The sequence below is a fragment of the Talpa occidentalis genome, unplaced genomic scaffold (assembly GCF_014898055.3).
Source record: "Talpa occidentalis isolate TD23 unplaced genomic scaffold, MPIMG_talOcc4v2.1 talOcc4.2, whole genome shotgun sequence".
Lineage (NCBI taxonomy): Eukaryota > Metazoa > Chordata > Mammalia > Eulipotyphla > Talpidae > Talpa > Talpa occidentalis.
The window spans coordinates 293,302-311,343 of NW_023602073.1; the positions used below are offsets into that span (position 1 = coordinate 293,302).

The 18,042-nt window shown below is 64.3% G+C and overlaps 1 protein-coding gene across 1 annotated transcript in view; it reads right to left on the reverse strand.

Moving 5' to 3' along the window:
- Positions 1-343: 343 nt before the first annotated feature.
- CDYL (chromodomain Y like) overlaps positions 344-18,042 on the reverse strand; it is a 40,478-nt gene continuing 22,779 nt past the window's right edge. Inside the window, 8 exon segments of the mRNA XM_054698223.1 lie at positions 344-1,712; positions 1,858-2,001; positions 2,862-3,072; positions 3,515-3,687; positions 4,311-4,567; positions 8,207-8,281; positions 8,284-8,359; positions 8,362-8,871. Coding sequence (XP_054554198.1) covers positions 1,554-1,712; positions 1,858-2,001; positions 2,862-3,072; positions 3,515-3,687; positions 4,311-4,567; positions 8,207-8,281; positions 8,284-8,359; positions 8,362-8,871 — 1,605 coding nt within the window. The 3' untranslated portion in view covers positions 344-1,553.

Below are 18,042 nucleotides of genomic sequence, written 5' to 3' on the forward strand. Positions count from 1 at the left end.
CTATACAGCTGTCAAAAAGATGAGACCCTGGGGGCTCCCTGGCAGCGCAGGGGTTAAGTCTCAGCACTATGAAGCTGTCCAATCCCCCACCAGCCAGGGAGCCACCCACACGGGAGAGGGGAGCAGCTCCTCTCCGAGTCTCCCCGCTGCTCCCCTCGGCAGTGTGTTTCAGTGGATCAGCCTGTTCCGCTCCCCGCTCTCTCTGGGGAGCCCTCCCACCCCCCCCCCCCGCCTTTGGCCTGCACCCCAGCTCTTGAGCCCAGGAGGCGGAGGCCCAGGTCTATGCTGCAGACGCCCCACAAGACCCCCCAGAAAGCAAAAGATGAGGACGCCAGCTCCAATGTGTTAAGAAATATTAGTTTTATTTAACCTGTCTTCACAGCCGAATATTTATTCTATAAAAACTTTACAGATTGTACAGTTTATATATAGTTCAAACTACGGAACGAAAAAGTAGGTCCCACAGATGCAAAAATACTGTCCGAGCCCCCCACCAGTCACCCCTCTGATGGGGGGGCGCCGGTTTCTAAGTATAAACTTCAAAACTGTACAAAAATAAGGTTCTGATTTTATTATGTCCTCATACATTCAACGTGATTGCAAGCTCGGGGCACAGGGTCGGCAGCCGCCTGAAGGGGGACAGGCCCCCCACGGACACAGGGGACACCCTCGTCAGCCACGGCCACCGGCCCAGCGCGGGGTGCCGGGGAGAAGGTAGTTTTCTTTTTTGTTCAAAAGGAGTTTCTGCATGTAATAGTGTGGCCAGGAATCTTAACTTATTAAATAAAATATAGTCTAAGTGAACGTAAAAATGACACTTTATAAACATAGAAATACTTGAGACTTTTTGGTGTGATACAGCGGTCACGCCTGGAGACAAACCAAATCCGCAAAGAAGGGACCGTCTCACCCAGACACAAAGCAGCCCTCGCAGCCGTTCCCCAAAGGGTCAGAGAAACCAACGACTGAAGCCCCCTCCCGCCGCCGCCGGCCGACACCAGGCAGCCAGGGCGCCGCCGGTGACCCCGAAACCAGAGCCTTTTCTCCAGGCGCGGCGGCTTCTTCGTGACAACTGGGTGAGACCGAACAGAGCAGAGGAACAAGAGGAGGCCGCTTCTCCGCTCGCGCCCAAGTGTGCACGAGCCGGGGCAGGCCCGCGCGGCTCCGCGGCGAAATCGCTCGTGCGGGAGGCTCACGCGGCTGGGTCTGGGGACCCGGGGGGCCCGCTCGGTCTCTCTCTCTGCCTGGGCCGGGGCGAGGCCCGCCCGCAGCCTGCGGGCCTGTTCCCGCAGGGACGGTGATCGCAGCACCACCGAGGACGTGTCCTCGACCTGCCCCCGGGCCCTGAGACGCCAGCCAGAGAGAGAGACGGGAGGGGGGCGCCGGCCCCGCGCTTTGCACACGGCGGGGAGCTGGGCACAAAATGACGACGTCGAACGAAGGAGCTTTGTAGTTATTTATTTAAAGTTACAGTACGTAGAACTCCTGGGTAATAAATAGCTCGGCGGCGGCGCCCTGCTTCCAGGCCTGGCGCGGCGTCCGGGCCGTGGGGCTCAGAACTCGTCGATCTTCCTCTGCAGGTACTTGAGCATCGAGTCCATGCCCTGGGCCGAGCCCCACACCTTGCGCAGGGCCTCGCACTCCCGCTCGTTGGCCTGCTCCAGCTCCGCCCGCATGGAGCAGCGCACCAGCGCCTTCGACTCCTCCAGCACCTGCGGGGACAGCGGCTCAGCGGTGCCCTGGCGGGGCCCCTGTACCCCCACCCCCTCAGCAAGCGGTCAGGCACCACAAGCGGCCGGTCGGGGCACTGGCAGGGGAGCCCGGGCGCGGCGGGCTACCGGGGCGGGGACGACTTACGACGGGGTTGCAGGCGGCCAGCTCCTTGATGCGGAACATGACCTCCTGGGTGAAGGTGCCCGGCCAGAACACCTGCGAGACCAGGCCCTTGCCGCAGGCCTCCTGCGCCGTCAGCTTCCGCCCGCTCAGCAGCATCTCATTGGCCTGGGGGAGCGGAGGGCGGCTGTGAGGGGGGTTGCTGCAGGCGCGTCCCCAGGGCAGACCACCCAGGTGAGCCCGTGCCCGTGGGAGCGGCCGGTTTCCCGACGCAGCGGAGCACAACCAGGACGAGACGCGGCCCCGGCTCCCAGGTGGCCGCCCCAGCGGAGCTCAGGGGAGATGCCAACTCCAGTCCCCACGGAGGCGCATGAGCTGGGCCAGGCACGACAGCTGGGGTCCAGGCGGGACCGCCCGGTACTCAACGCTCCGGGGCCTGCAGAATGGGGCCACCTGGGCTGGAGGCATCCACGTGGCCACTGCCCAGGGTCCTTCACGCCCAGGACCCCACAGGCGTCAATGCCGTCTCCACCCTGCAAGCACCAGAGTTTCTACCGTCCCTCTGCAGCCGCCCGGCCGAGATCGCCCCCAAAGCCCGACACCACGGCGGTGAGGGTGGAGGTCCTCCCGCAAAAGGGCGAGCTGAGGCCAGTGCGCCAGGCAGCGGGAGGCAGAAGCGACATGCCCAAATGGCCGCCGTCTCTTCCGCGGCTGCCCCTTGAAGATCACAAGACGCCACCGTGGCCTCGAGGCTCAGGGAGACACGCAGGTGCCCGCTGCCCGGGGTGCTGTGGTAGGCCCGCTCTGCGGCCCGGGGACCCGCAGGGCAGCCAAGAGGGGCGGGGCGGCGCCGTGGGTGGGGCGAGGATGTCCTGCTGAGGCGCCCAGTGCTGCCGGGAGTGGGCACCCGGGCACAGCAGAGGGAAGCCGGGCCCAGGCCAGCAGCACGAACCCTGCGCCGTGAGGACAGCCGCGCGCCAAGACGCGAGCAGGTGGGGTGGGTGGGGTGGCGGTGGGGTGGCACTCACGGAGGCACCCCCCATGATGCGGGGGAAGGTGACGGTGGAGCAGCCGTCCGGGCTCTGCCCGAAGGTGGTGTAGGGCGTCTGGAACCAGGCCTTCTCGTTGGCCCACACCACGTCGCACAGCGGCAGGATGGACGCCCCCAGGCCGATGGCTGGGCCGTTGACCGCCACGATGATGGGCTTCTTGAACTGGATGAAAGTGTTCACGAAGGTCCTGCGGGAAGGCCTACCGGTCACCCCGCGCCGGCGCGAGCGGCAGAGCCTCCGTGGAGAAGCTGGGCGGCCGACGGGACCCAGAACCAGGCAGGGCGGCTCCCGCGAGGCACTCGGGGCCGCAGGCCCACAGGATTGGGCAGCCCCCCCCACCCTAACCCACCCCCACGGAGAGCAAGGCCAGCACAGTGGCAGGCGGGAGTCAGCCGGGCAGCTCACGGCCAACGCCCCCTCCAGCCCCTTCCCTCCAGACACCGGGGCAGGGAGACCGCCCGGCCCTGGAACCCCCACTCCTGGGGTCTGCGAGGGCTCGCGGAGGCCCTGGTGGACCTGCAGCCCAGACACGAGAAAAAGGCACGTCCTGAGCTTGGAGGGAAGGAGCCTGGCCGCTGGGGGGTGGGGGCAGCTGGGCACAAGGGCCGGGCCTCCGGCCCACCCCCTACCTGATGGCCTCGGCCATCCTGGTGCTCTCCCGCTTCCGGTCATCCGTGAGCCGCCGGATGAAGTAGATGAAGTCCAGGCCGCAGCAGAAGACGCTGCCCACGGCGCTGAGCAGCACCAGCTTGCTGTCGTCGGCGGCCGCCGTGCTCAGCGCGCTCTGCAGCTCCTTCATCACCTGCGGGGCGCCGGGTGGGCGCGGGGTGAGTGCAGAGCCGCTGCCGCCAGCCCCCAGCCCCCGCTGGTCCCTCCAGCCTGGGGCTGAGTCCTCCAGCGCCCCCACCCACCCACCCGTGCCCGCAGCCCCGCAGAGGCGGGAGAGCCGCTGCTCCCGCTGCTGGACGCCAGGGGCAGGCAGGCAGACCCGCGGAGCCCAGAGCGGCAGCCGGGCTCGGGATGGACGACCTCGGCCGGTCAGCAAGGCGGGAGGCCCGGCCCGCAGCCCCAGCCCCGGCCTGGGCAGGTGGCCTCAAGGGGCTCGGCCTCTCCTGCCTGAAAACACTGCCCGGCTGCTCAGCGGCCACTCAAGGTGACCTCGGGCTGCGAGCCCCGCGCCTGGAGCGAGGTCCGGGGGGCACGGGTGTGAGAGCCTGGCCCCGGCCAGGGGCCCCATGGCCTGGTGTCCAGGGGACTCGGCATGGCGGGAGGACAGCGCCCCCCACCGGGGCTCTCCAAGCCCCCCCGCTGTCAAAGACCCTCAAGTCCCCTCCGTGGTTTCCATGCTGCCCGGGGGCCGGCCGGGCGCCCCGCGGCCTTTCCCGGGGCGCTGCCCACGCCCGAAACCCCTGGGGCGGCGCCCACCTCGGGGTTCAGCGAGTTGTTCTCCGAGGACTTGGTGGACAGCAGCACGTGCGTGAAGCCCTCCTGCTTGCGCACCACCACGTCGCGGTAGCGGTAGGCGCTCTCCGTCTGGCGCACGCTGAAGCGCAGCCGCTTGTCGAAGGGCTGGTCGCGGCGCTCGTCCAGCAGCTTCCTCTTGCCCGCGGCCACGCTGCCCACCGACGTCTGCAGGCCGGCCGTGCCGTTGGCCGTCAGCGCGTCCATGAAGGGCGACGAGCCTGGGGGCGGCGCGCGTCAGCCGGGCCGGGGGCCCCCGCGCCCTCGCGGGCTCCCGGCAGGGGGGCGCCCCCCGGGTCCTCCCCCGCGCCCGGCCGCCCCGCCCGGCCCGCGCCCCGGCTTCCTCGGGCGCCCCCCACCCGCGCGCGCAACTAGGGCCTCCTGCCGCGCCCCCGCCCCCCAGGGGCGCCCCCTCTTCGCTCCCGAGGAGCCCCGCCTGCCTGCTAGGGTCTTCAGCGGAGGCGACGGGCTGTTCCAGGCCCCGCCCGCCAGCCCCGCCGCCCGCGCCCCCGCAGAGCCCGCGCCCCCGCAGAGCCCGCCCCCAGGGCGGGGCGGGGCGCACGGAACGTTCCGGAACCCGCGGCCCTCAGCGTCCCGGGCGGCCCCTGGGGTGCGGGGCCAGCGCCCCAGCCTCGGCGGGCGTGGGGGGCGCGGGCCGCGGTGGCCGGCGTGGGCCCCCGGACTGCACGCGGGGACCCGGCCCCGACTCGGGGGCGCAGACCCACAGGCAGCTGTGGCCGGCCTGGGGCCGGGCCGAGCGGGAACGAGGGGCAGCACCCGAAAGTGGGAGGCACCGCTCGGCACCCCGACGCCACCCGACGTGCAGGGCGCGCAGGCGAGACCCCCGGCCGCGGGAGGGACGCCGGAACTGGGCCGGGCCAGCCGCCCGCAGGGGACCCGCGCAGGGGACCCTCCTGGGGCGCGACCGCGGGGCCCGCCCAGGCCTGCGGGCTGGGACAGACCCGGCTCTGGAGAGGGCGGAGCCCCGCGGCCCAGGAACCCTGACGGGAAAGCCTCGAGCTGGGGCCCCAGGCCGCGTGTCCACGTGGCAGCTGCTCCCGCGCAGGCCGGCGCGGCCCCCGGGCGGATGGCCCGAGCTCCCCGGCGCGGCCCCGGCACCGGGACTGGCGTCTGGTGAGCAGCGGCAGCCCCAGCCCGGGGAGCCCCGCGGGGTGACCCGAGGAGGCCCGCAGGTCGGCGCCGCCCATCCCGCCCGCCCACCTCCCGAGGGAGGCCCGCGGTCAGCGCAGCCCGGCGTCCCTGCCGACGGCGCGCCTGCCGCCGTCCCCCGAGAACGGCACCCCCCCCCCCGCGGCCGAGCCCAAGGAGCGGCCTCAGGACGCGGCGGGCGGCCACGCCCGTGCCAGGCTCTGCCCGCAGAACCCCGCGCCCTGCTGGGCGTGGGGCGACGTTCCCAGCGCGTCTCTCCAGGCGACCGCGGAGGAAGCACCTCCACAGCCCCCCGAGTTTGCACTCGCTGCTCCAGGGCCGCCCGCGAGCTCTGGGGCGACCCGCGGCGACGAGCGTGCCCGGTGCCTGCCCGGGGCGAGGTCTGTGCCCGGGGACTTGGTCTCGCGCTTCACCAACGCGACGCGCCAGCATCGCCGGGCAGCGGCACCCCACGGGCCGCCCCGAACAGCGCGAACCTCACGCCCGCGCCCCTGGCGTGCGAGCCACGAGCAGCGCTGGCCCTCGGGCGCGGCTGTCCTGGGGAGGGAGCCCCGCGGGCGGCACCCACGCTGGGCCCGCAGCCCGGCCACGCGCGCGCCGGACAGCAGCGGGGCGCCGGGACAGCAGCGGGGCGCGCGCCGGACAGCAGCGGGGTCCGCGCCGGACAGCAGCGGACAGCAGCGGGGTCCGCGCCGGACAGCAGCGGGGCGCAGGCCGGACAGCAGCGGGGCGCGCGCCGTGCCTCCAGCTCGGGCCTGCCCGGGGGCCCCGCCCCGCCGGCTGGCGCCTCCGGGGGATGGGCGGCGGGGGACGGGACTCGCTACGGCTGGAACCCCGCATGCGGGCGCCCGGCGTCGGGCTCAGGCGCGTGTTCAAAGCCCGGGATCCTCCCCTCGCGGGGCGCCCCCCTTCCGGGCCCCGCTGGGCGCACGGCCTCCAGGGCGTCTGCACCCCTCGCGCCGCCCGGAGCACGGACAGGGGCGGCAGGACCGCGCGTCCCCAGCCCAGGCCTGGGGGGCCACGTGGCAGACGACCGGGGCCGAGGTTGGCGGCGCCAGGCGGGCGCAGCCGCCGCACCCCACGGCCAGCCCACCGCAAGGGCAGGAGGACGAGGCCAGAAAGGTCCTTCAGACGCGTGGCCCGGAGCCCGGGCTCGGGAAGCCGCCGCGTCCAGGCGGGGGACACTTGGGGTGTCCCCAGCGGGCCCGGGCCGTCGGGCTGCTCTGGGGCACGGGGACCCGGGGCCGTGGCCGGTCCGGCCCGCCCACCCGCAGCCTTGCTGGGCCCGCAGGACGGTTCCCCCTCGAAGGTCCCAGCAAGGAGCGGCGCTCTGCCCGGGCTCCGGCCGCGGCGGCTTCGAGGGACCACGGCGCAGCCTCCTGGACGAGGCCGCCGGCGGCCCGGCCCACCCCAGGCCGCCCCCGGCCAGCGACAGCCACTGCGCTCTGCTCGCCGAGTGGTCGCGGAGAACTGACCCACCGGCCCAGGAATCTACTGGAATTTCTGCGGCGCGCCATGCCCTGGGCTGGCCACAGCGGCCAGCAGCACAGCCGCAAGGCTGGACATGTCCTGTCAGGGAGGGGCTGGCCCTGCCGAGGGGGTGCCCAGCCCCCAGCGCCCCACCTCTGCAGCCAGAGGGAACGGGGTCTCCGGGACGCGGAGGGCAGGGAAGGGTGGACGCCCCGGCCAGACGCTCGGGCGCTGCCCTCCGAGGCGCGGGGCCACGGCCCGCCCGGGGACAGGGCGTCACCCTCCCGCGGGGGGCCAGCCCCAACCCCAGAGGGCGCCCGGGCCGGGGACCCTCCCGGTCCCGCCAGCCGGACCCCCGCGCGGGGGCGGCCGGCCCGGCCCTGCCCTGCCCTGCCCTGCCCAGCGCGCGGGCCCCGGGCGCCCGGCCCCACCGCACAGGCCCCGCCTGGCCCCCCAGAGCCGGTCCCGGCGGCCCCGGCGGCCCCGGCCCCCCACCGCCAGGCCGGCCGAGGGCCCCCGCGGGGGCGGCTGACCGTGGGCACCTCGCGGGCAGCGGCGTCCACCGGCGCGGGGCGGGCGGGCTCCCGGCGTCCCGCCTCCCCCGTCGGCGCCGCCGCGGGCGCGCGGGGGCTCGGCGGGGGCTGCGCGGCGCATCGCGGGTCGGGCGGGTCGGGCCGTCTGCGCCGAGGCCCGGCGGGCGCGGGCAGGGCCGCGGGGGGCGGGGCGGGCCACGTCAGCGGGAGGCCCCGCCCGGCGCCGCCCCCCCTGGCCACCCGCCGCGCCCATCGCCGCCCCCCTGGGGAGGGTCCCCGCCCGCCGGGCCGGGCCGGCGCCCCGGGGCGCGCGAGGGAGCCCGGGCTGCAGCGGGCAGGGGCGGGGCGCAGGGGGCGCCCCCAGAAGGGCCCTGGCGCCCCGCAGACTCGGGGCCGCGGTCCGGGCGCCCCCACCCGCACAGCGGGCACCCGGCGGGGCGGGGCGCGGCCAGCAGGGCCCGGGGCGACCCAGGCGCCCTGACCCCGCGGTCGGGGAGGGGCGGGGGGGTGCTGGGGGAGGGGGCGGAGGGGGAGGGGTGCGGAGGGCGGAGCCTGGGGGAGGGGTGCGGAGGGGGAGGGGAGCTGGGGTGCTGGGGGAGGGGTGCGTGGGGGGAGGGGCGAGGCGCTGGGCGGGCGGAAGGGGCGGGAGGGCCCCGGGTGGGGGCGGGGCGCGCGCCGGACACTCACCTTTCCCGTTCACGGCCAGGCCGGTGGCCACGACGGCCGCCACGGGCGCGGCCGGCTGCGGCGCCAGGGGGGCCCCCGCGGCCGGCTGCCCATGCGCGCGCGCTCGGCGCCCGGGCCCAGCAGGGCCCCCGCCGGCCGCTCGGGCGCCGGCCGCTCGGGCGCGGGCGCGGCTCGGGGGGCGCCGCCGCGTCCTCGGGCGGCCGCTCGGCGGGGGCCGGGGGCTCGGCGCCGGGGCCCGGCGCGCCGTCCGCCGCGGGCCGGCCCTTGAGCGGGCTCTTGGGCACGAGGATCTTGATGCCCGAGCGCGCCAGGTCCATGCCCCGGCCGGCGCGGCGCGGCTTCTGCGCGGCGGCGGGCGGCGCGGGCCGCGGCTCGGGCTCGCGGGGCAGCCCCGGGGCGCGCGCGGCCGCGCGCGGGGGCGGCGCGGGGGGCCCCGGCCGCGACACGTGCTTGCGCGCGCTGTGCGGGGGCGCGCGGGGCGCGCGCGGCGCGGGCTCGCGCGGGCGCTCGGGGTGGCGCCGGTGGAAGTCGTGGATGTACTCCTCGCAGTTGGCCAGGTGCTGCTCGGGCTCCCACGTGTCGTCGTCGCTGTCGTAGCCCTTCCAGCGCACCAGGTACTCCGTGCGCCCCTTCCGGCTGCGCCGCTTGTCCACGATGCGCTCCACCTGCGGGGACACGGCGTGGGCGCGCGCGGGGGGGGCTCCTCTCCGCCCGCCCGCCCCGGCCCCCGGCCCCGGCCCCGGCCCGCCCAGACCCGCCCCGGCCCGGAGGGGACCCCGCGAGGCCCCGGCGCCGCGGCCCTGCCGCCCCCCCCGGGCCCTGCCCAGGGGACCCCCGCCCCCGGCCCGGCTGCGGAGGGGACCCCGCGAGGCCATGGCCGGCGCCCCCCCCCCGCGGAGACCCTGCCCAGACCCCGCCCCCGGCCCGGGTGCGGAGGGGACCCCGCGAGGCCATGGCCGGCGCCCCCCCCCCGCGGGGCCCTGCCCAGACCCCCGCCCCCGGCCCGGGTGCGGAGGGGACCCCGCGGACCCCGCGGCCCATGGCCGGCGGCCCTCCGCGCCCGGCTGGGGGGGGGGACCCCGCAGCAGGAGCGCGGCCTGGCGGCGAGGGGGCTCGGAAGGCGCCGCCCGCTGCCCGGCCACGGCGAGGGGCAGGTGGGGTGCGGGGATGCGGGGACCCCTGGCCCTGCCGGGAGGCGCCGCCCCACCCGGCCGCGCGGGACCGACCGCCACGGCCTCCGCCGCGGGTCGCCAGGTGCTGGGCCAAGGGCGCCCGTGACCGTCGCGGCCAAGCGGGGCGGATGACGCGGGGCGCAAACCAGCCGGCGGCAGCGGGGGGCTTCATTCTCGGGGTGCAACTAGTCTGCCGAGGACAAGGACACCCCTGAGGGCAGAGGCAGGCTCCGAATTCTGTGTCCAGGCCTCCCTGGCGGCGCAAGGGGTTCAGACACAGCCGCGGCAGCCCGAGTTCGAGGCCCCGCTAGGGAGCTCCCCACAGGGCGCAGCAGACCCCGCCTGTCTCCCCGCTGCGCCCCTCAGCAGTGGGTTTCGGTGGATCCGCCCGTTCTGCTCCCCGCTCTGTCTCCGGTGGATCCCCTCACCCCCACCTCTGGCCCGCACCCCGGCTCTTGTCTGCATCAATAGAGCTTTAAAAAAAAAAAAGGTTTGCAGGTAAAAGGGAGGGAATTCACCCCCAGCCCAGTCAGCGGGGAGCTGGGAAAGCGGAACCCCCGGAGCTCGACAGCCGTCCGCTCCCCCGCGAGCGTCTCGGGCTCAGCCCGGGCCACAACGCGGGCCACAACCCGGGCCACAACCCGCAGCTGCATTTTCAGACGAGCAAACACGCGCAGCGCAGCCAAGAAATGAACTGGAGACGAGCGAGCAAGCAGCTCAGAGCGGCAGTTCCTGGCGGGTTTGGTCTCGCACGCTTACTCGTTGCACAAAGCCGCTACGAACGGGTGAGAGGACAGTTCACGGAGGACACCGAGCTGAGCTTTCCACCCCAACTTCCCAAAGGCTTGGAAACGCCCCCCGCCGCCCCAGGCGCTCTGCTCGCGTGGGCCGCGGTGCCAGGGCAGCTTCAATTACTAAAAGCCCAGGGTTGGGGAGCAGCACTCAACACCCCCAGGCTCAGCTCGCCAGCGTCCCCGGCAGCAGCGCGGACACCACCTCGCAGGCCTGGGGGAAGACGCGCCCGTGGGTCAGCGCCGAGCAAGCGGGGGTGCTCGAGGCAACCGCGACCCCTGTGCCATCTGCACAAACAACATACTTCACGCACAGACACACACAGCCTGGGTGACTTTGTGTTGAACGTTGTCATTTTGTCGGCCCAGCCACGGTGACCTCGGCCTCCCATGCTCAGAGCAGGTGACGACCGCCAGCCCGTCCTGCTCCGAGTCTCCTCACGCTCGGCCCCCCACCGTCACTCCCTCCTCAGATGCCGAGGACCATCAAGAGAGAGAAAGTCCTGCCATTCGCAGCAACACGGCCGGAGCTGGAAGGGTCATGCTCAGTGAATAAGCCAGAAAGAAAAAGAACAATATTGGATGGTCTCGCTCCTAGGAGGAACGTGGAGGATCCAAATAAGGAATCGGGAAAAAATTATTATGACAAAGTGAAAATCGGGCCTCCCTGGCGGCGCAGCGGCTTGAGCTCAGGGCTGTGAAGCTGCCCCAGCCTCTGCAGCGCAGGTTCGATCCCCGCTGGCCGTGGAGCAACCCACATGGCGCAGCAGACCCCTCCTGTCTCCCCGCTGCTCCCCTCAGCAGTGGATTTCAGTCAGTCTGCCTGTTCTGTCCCCCACTCTGTCTCTGGTGAAGCCTCTCACCCCCCGCACCTCTGGCCTGCACCCCAGCTCTTGTAGGCATAAATAAATCTTAAAAAAACAAAACGATAAGTGAAAATGAAAATCAGCAGGCAACTATCAACCAGAGACACCTCGGGGGGAGAGAGGAGGGGGGTCAGAGCAGGGGCGGGAAGAGCACAGGGACGAGGGTGATGGTCACAGGGCTGCACCTGAGCTGAGAAAGCATGTATCGTACAAACATGAACGACGCAAAAAATATATAAAATAAAAAATAAAACGCTGAGGCACGCTTGCAGGTCAGACTGGAGAAATAAACCGAGGGCTCTCAGCGGGGACGCCCCCGCTGCTTCTGAGAACTCGGTCTTCAGTCGGCCAGCCGTGTGACCGTTTCACTTCATTTAAATAAAAATTAATTTTTAAATAATTAAAATTAATAAAAATTGGATGTCTTATTTTCCAAGGTTTTATTCTCCTGTAACGATACCTGGCTTAGACACAAACATTATCTAGCTGCACCAGGAGAGTCTCTCTTAATCCTGTAAGCTTTTTCCTCACTTCACAAATGAATTTTTTTGTTTTAAACTTTTTGGCTAAAAACAGCCGGCGGGTCCCGACCCCACTGTGTCCATCTCGAGGGCCCCCTGGAGGGCAGTTCCGGGACGTCTGTGCCAGCTGCCGCCCCCGGGGAGCGCAGGCTGCAGGGCGGCCTCGGGGACCGCGGGTTCTCGGGGTGGAGCTCCCTCTAGAGACTCGGCCGCGGGGCTGCTGCAGGGGAGAGTGAAACCGTGAGCATCTCCTGTCTATTATTCAGTGAAAACCTCCCAGTGTGGGGCACATGATCATCAACTTGAGGCTGCAAAGCCTTGTGCTTAGCCCTTCCTGTTCTCCTGCCTGCACAGTCCCAACAATTCTGCACCAGCCAGGGGCTCCGAAGCCACCCCCAGGAGCTCCTCATGTCACCCGCACCCATCACGCCACACGGGCTAAAGGTGCTGCCATGCCAGCCCATAGTCCTGCTCACTCCTGCAACGTCTTCATCCTCGAAGTCACGGGTGGGGAGTCTTCAGTGTCTTCCTCCAGATGCTGCCCGCGCCTCCTGGGAACACCAGCCCCAGCCCCAGCGGCTCCCGATGGCGCTGCCGTCATCTCTCCAGAGTCGCTGCAGTGTCTGCTCGAAGGCCCGGCAAGTCCCCTCCCAAAGCAGTGGATCTGAAAGGCGGGACCGGAGAGGCCACGTCTGGACCCGGGGATGGAGAGCACCAATAAAAGGAGGATGTCGCGAGCCTCAGCCTCGACAAGCAAGACCCTGAAGGTCTGTTATGCTCCAAACGGCATGTCTGGGTTTCACGGCACGGCAATCCAGGAGGGCCTCGTGGAGGAGGAGCTGCGCTCACTGCGACCTCTCCCCGTTCCTGCAGTGCACGAGCCGTGTGAGCTCACCGAGGCCTTGGGGTTCTCCCTGCGCCAGGTCAGAAAGGGTTCAGCTGGCAGCCTGCAACACTGTACTTGAGCCGGACGGCCGACCTGTCCTTCAAAACCTTGAAACCTAGCACAGGCTGGGCGTCCAGGTGGATGAGAACCCTTCTGGGCACCCATTTATACAATCACGAGGCTTCATCCATCTTGGAGATTCCCCCTGGCGAGCAATTTTCCTCTACACTCAGCTGATGCAGAGTTTCAAAAAAACTTTTCTAGCTGCCTTCACATCAGCCCCAGCGGGCCAACCTCCCTCACTTCATGCAGCAAACAATGATGGATCATTTACATCACCCAGAGCGAGTGATAAATTCGACATCACAGTCTGACCCAGGCTGTTCGCTCAACAGCACAGGCAGACACTGATTGGGTCAAGATGGCCGCAGGGACGAGCAGGGACGACCCCACATCTGATCTTCAACCCGCAACCCGAGCAGTGTCTCCACACCCAATGCAGACCTCTCCCTCTCAAGCCTCGCAGCCTCACTGCCTTCAGCGAAGCTGAGCCTCTAACAGCCCCCATCACTGATTTCCACTTGCGTTTCCAGGCCAATTACTTGACATGGCCTCTCACTGGCAACATCAACAGCAGGTACTGTGTGCGTAGGGGCCACGATGAACAGAAACAAGACTGAATCAAGCACGGAGAAAATAATGGTATCGAGAGACATGGGAGGCCCAGGCCCAGGGAACAAGAGGCTCATGCCCAGGAAACTCGGCCACATCACAAAGGCTGTGTCATCACTAAACAACTGTACATCAGGGCCCCCATCTGCCTATTTGGCCTCAGGTTCACCAAAATGTTAGGCAGCACATGATGGCATACAAAAGAACGAGAAGAGCATCAAAAAGCACTCACAACGTAAGGAGGGGAAAAAAATCAAACAATTACATAAAGCAGCAATGTAGGCAATGAAACACACAAGGGACATAAGACAGAAAGCAGCAACATAGAGCAATTAAGATTTTCCTCAGCGGTTATGTTAATGTAAATTAACTTTCCTATCCAAAGGCAAAGACTGGTAGAATGGAAACAAAGACAGTGACCCAGGTCCTATCGTACCTACAAGAGAGTCACTCTAGACCCCAAGACACAAAAAGTTTAACCGTGAAAAGATGGAAAAAAGATAATGCATGTAAACAGTAACCAAGAGAGCGGGGCTGTTACAAGATCAGATTATAGAGATTTTAAGGCAAAAACTGTTGTAAGAGACAAAGGACAGTGGTAAAAAGAATAATTCATCATGAAGGTATAACAATTGTTAACATTTATGCCACAGGCCACCAGGAAATCATAAACAGTTACTGACGGATTTGAAGGGAGAGCAAGAGAACTCTACCATAAAAAGAATAATTCATCATAAAGGTGTAACAATTGTAAACATATATGCACCAAACCACACAGGCCTCTAGGAAATATGAAAGTTACCGACGGATTTGACGGGAGAGCGACAGAACTCTACCACAGTGGTGGGAGACCGCAATACACCACTTTCAAGAGAAAACAGATTATCTAGGCTGATCAATGAACACATTAAACAAGACTGGAAACCAACCTAAAGGACACATACAGAGAACATTCCAGGTAACAACAGCAAAACACACTTCTCAAAAGCACATGGAAGTGGGCCTCCCCGGTGGCGCAGCGGTTGAGCGCTGGGTTGCGAGGCTGCCTGCGGCCTCTGAGGTACCAGTTCGATCCCGGGCTGCTCCCCGGCCACCAGAGGAGGGTCCTGCATGGCGCGCAGACCTCTCCTGCCGCCCGCTGCTCCCCTCAGCAGTGTGCTTGGGTCCTTCTGCCTGCTCTGCTCCCCGCTCTGGCTCTGGTGAGTTCTCTCACCCTCCCGTGCTTCTGACTGTACCCAGTGCTTGTATAAACAAAACAAACAAACAAACAAACAAACAAACAAATAAGCACATGGAAGAGTCTCCAGGATGGAGCACTCATTTATTAAGTCTCAAAACACATCTCAAATTTTAAAAGCTCAAAATCATACAAAGTATCTTCTACAATGAGGCTGGAAATTAATAGCAAAAGGTAAAGTGCAACTTACCATCATGTGGAAATTAAACAACACACTCTTAAGCAACTAATAAGTCCAAAAAGAAACCACAAAGCAAATCAGAAGCCACAAAGGAAATAAAATCACAACAAACGAAACATCAGAGGGCAGGAACGCAGTAGCATGTCAGAGGAAAGTTTAGAGCATGCGAAGTCTACACTTAAAAAAGTGATTCCACATTAGTTTCCTGAGAAACTGGAGAGTGACCTAAATCCAAAGATACCATAAGGATGAAAATAAGAAAGGCCTGGTGATAAGGAAAATGGGGAAAAGAAAAATGAGTGGAAAAACTAATGAAACCAACAAGAAACTTGAAGAACCTTTAGCTGGACTGAAAAAGATAACAAGGAAAGAGCAAATAACTAAAACAGGGACATTACCTCATAGAAATGCAAAGTGTGTTAAGGGATTAGTCACCCACTGAACAGCAAGGGGCTCCTGAGAGGTGCTGACCTCTCCCCAGTCAGGAGTGTGACTTTGGACCCCTCAAACTTAACTAGTTGTTGCTGGCTGCTGACAAAAGCCTCGCGGATTTGTGTATTGAAAACAGGCTGCGGGCCTCCCCAGTGGCGCAGCGGTTGAGCACTGGGTTGCGCACTGGGTTGCGAAGCTGCCCGCGGCCTCTGCGGCGCCGGTTCCATCCCCGGCTGCTCCCCGGCCACCGGAGGAGGGTCCCACATGGCGCGCAGACCTCTCCTGCCGCCCGCTGCTCCCCTCAGCAGTGTCCTTCGGTCCTTCTGCCTGCTCTGCTCCCTGCTCTGGCTCTGGTGAATTCTCTCACCCTCCCGCGCTTCTGACTGTACCCAGTGCTTGTATAAACAAAACAAACAAAGAAAGAAAGAAAGAAAGAAAGAAAGAAAACATGCCTCTATTTAAAAAAAAAAAAAGGAAAACAGGCTGCACCCCTACAACAGAGCGAGCAGTTTCCTTTCAAGGCTGGGGTCCCTGGCTTAGATAAGGGTGGCCCAGGTCATAGACTTGAAGCCTTTGTACAGTCACCCCTATCCCTTCCTGCCTAGTGCTCCCTTCCCTTCCCCCCTGGTCACCCCCCAGCCCCCAGAACGGGGCACTTCCATTTTCTTCAGAAACCTGTTGGGGCGGCCAGCCATCCTCTCTCCTCCACCACTTCCTTACTGGCTTCTGCAAACTCGGTGGCAGCACCTCGGTCAACAGACGCTGCTTTTCCTGCTGACATTTCTTAAATTAAACATCCTAAAATTATCCAACCCTCCTTGATGGCATTAGATTCACCCGCTTTAGATTCTTCACCTGCCCTTAGTTTTAAGTTGTCAAACAGCATCACTTTGCTTTTCTCGTTTAGGGGTCTATACACATGTGATCCTGCACCCACATAAAAGTCGCATTTTCAAGACAAGATAAAGAGGTAATTCAGGGAACTCCCTGGGGGCGCAGGAGTTAGTCTCAGCACTGTGAAGCTGTCCGCAGCCTCTGCAGCATGAGTTCGATCCCAGGCCAGGGAGCTACCCACAGGGCGCAGCAGACCTCTCCTGTCTCCCCGCTGCTGCCCTCAGCGGTGGATTTCAGTGGATCCGCCTACACTGCTCCCCACTCTGTCTCTGGGGAGTCCTCTCACCCTCCACACCTCTGGCCTACACCCCAGTTCTTGTACGCATAAATAAATACACAAATACATAAAATAAACCTTTAAAGCAAATAAATAAAAAATAAAAAGCTGATTCACAAGAAGTGTGGGGTTTTCCTGCCTGCTGGCATGGCCACAAATTTCCCTTTCTAACTCTGGTCTTTCTTTGCGGGTTCCCTAATCTGTCAAGGGCAGGCGGACACACCCTCCTTGGGGCCGGCACCAGGAGATTCAGCCTGTTCTCATAGGTCATGACTCCGGTGTTTCTCAGGAGCCCCTCCAGCGTGGTGTTGCTCGGGGTCTATGGCATCACACCAGGCAGGCGAGAAACAGGGAGAAGGGACTTTTCACTGCAACGGCAATTTCTGGAGAGACCGGAGGCACCACTCATGGCTGTGCCGGTCTGAGGGCCCACGTTTGGCTCATTTTAATAGCAGCCGTGTGGGTATTTCATGGCAGCATGGGACAAGGCAGACTCACCTACAGGTACTTTATGCATCCATAGCATAAACTCTCCTTAATGTTTCCAACTATTGAGGGCCTGCCTTTCACCTGGGAATTTTCACAAATTGTTGCACATGAAAAAAAAAATCCAATATATTTACCAAACCACCTGCATAGACCCAGCCCCACGAGGCTCAAACGCGTGTTGTTGGAGAGTCAAGTGTGGCACGAAGGACCGTCATCCCACAGGCAGGATAACCTGGTTGAAACGGACAAACCCTCACGCATGAAATCAAAACAGCTCAAGAAACAGAAAACCTGGACGGATGAAGAACGAGACACTAAATCAGCATCAAAACCTCCCAACAGCGGGTCTCCCTGGCGGTGCACCGGTTGAGCATAGCACTATAGAGCTGCCCACAGCCTCTGCAGCTCGAGTTCCATCCCTGGCCAAGAAACTGGCCCACTGGGCACAGCAGACCTCTCCTGTCTCCCCGCTGCTCCCCTCGGCAGTGGATTTCAGTGGATCCACCTGCTCTGCTCCCCACTCTGTCTCTGGGGAGTCCTCTCACCCCCTTCACCTCTGGCCTGTACCCCAGTTCTTGTATGCATAAATAAATAAATCTTAAAAAAAAAAAAAAAACAAAACAACACAAAAGATGTCAAAGTACAAGAAAGTGAGAAAAAAATAACAAAAACTCCAAAACAACTAAAATTTAATAAAAGGGCAATCTACATTTGTATTTCAATAATTAACCAAACGCTAACAGGCTAAATCCACCAATTAAAAGGTATAGAATGGCTGAATAGGTCAAGAACCAAACCCAAGTTTGCTGCCTACAGTAAAGTCAGCATTAAAGACAAAACACAGCCTCAAAGTCATCTGGAAAACAATCCACAAGCAAATGACAGCTACAGAAGGCAGCAAAGCCAGACGTACCAGATTAAATAAACATTCAGTCAGAAGAGGCAAGAGGAGACAGCGGTGGACATCATGTAACTACACACGGGCTTCCACAACAATGTGTAACACTTGTTCAGGCATATGCATCAAATGATGGAGGTCAAAACACAAAAGTAAAGCCATTACTGAAACAGCAACACAATGATAGTAGGGGATTTTAACACCCTGACCACCATGGGCAGTTCAATCAGACATAGGATAACGGAACAACAGCTCTCGGTGAAAAAGCATTAGGTCAGACGGGCTTAGAAGACATTTCCAGAATATTCTATCCCCAAACAGCAGAACTTACATTTTTCTCACATGTACATGGAACATTCTCAATGTATGTTGGAACACAAAACAACTGTCTACATGCTTAAGAAGGGTGAAATCATACCAAGTAGTTATTATGATCCCAAAGTCATGAAACTAGAAATCCACACAAAAAGAAGACTGGAAAGGGCCTCCCTGGTGGCGCAAGGGGTTAAGACGCAACCCA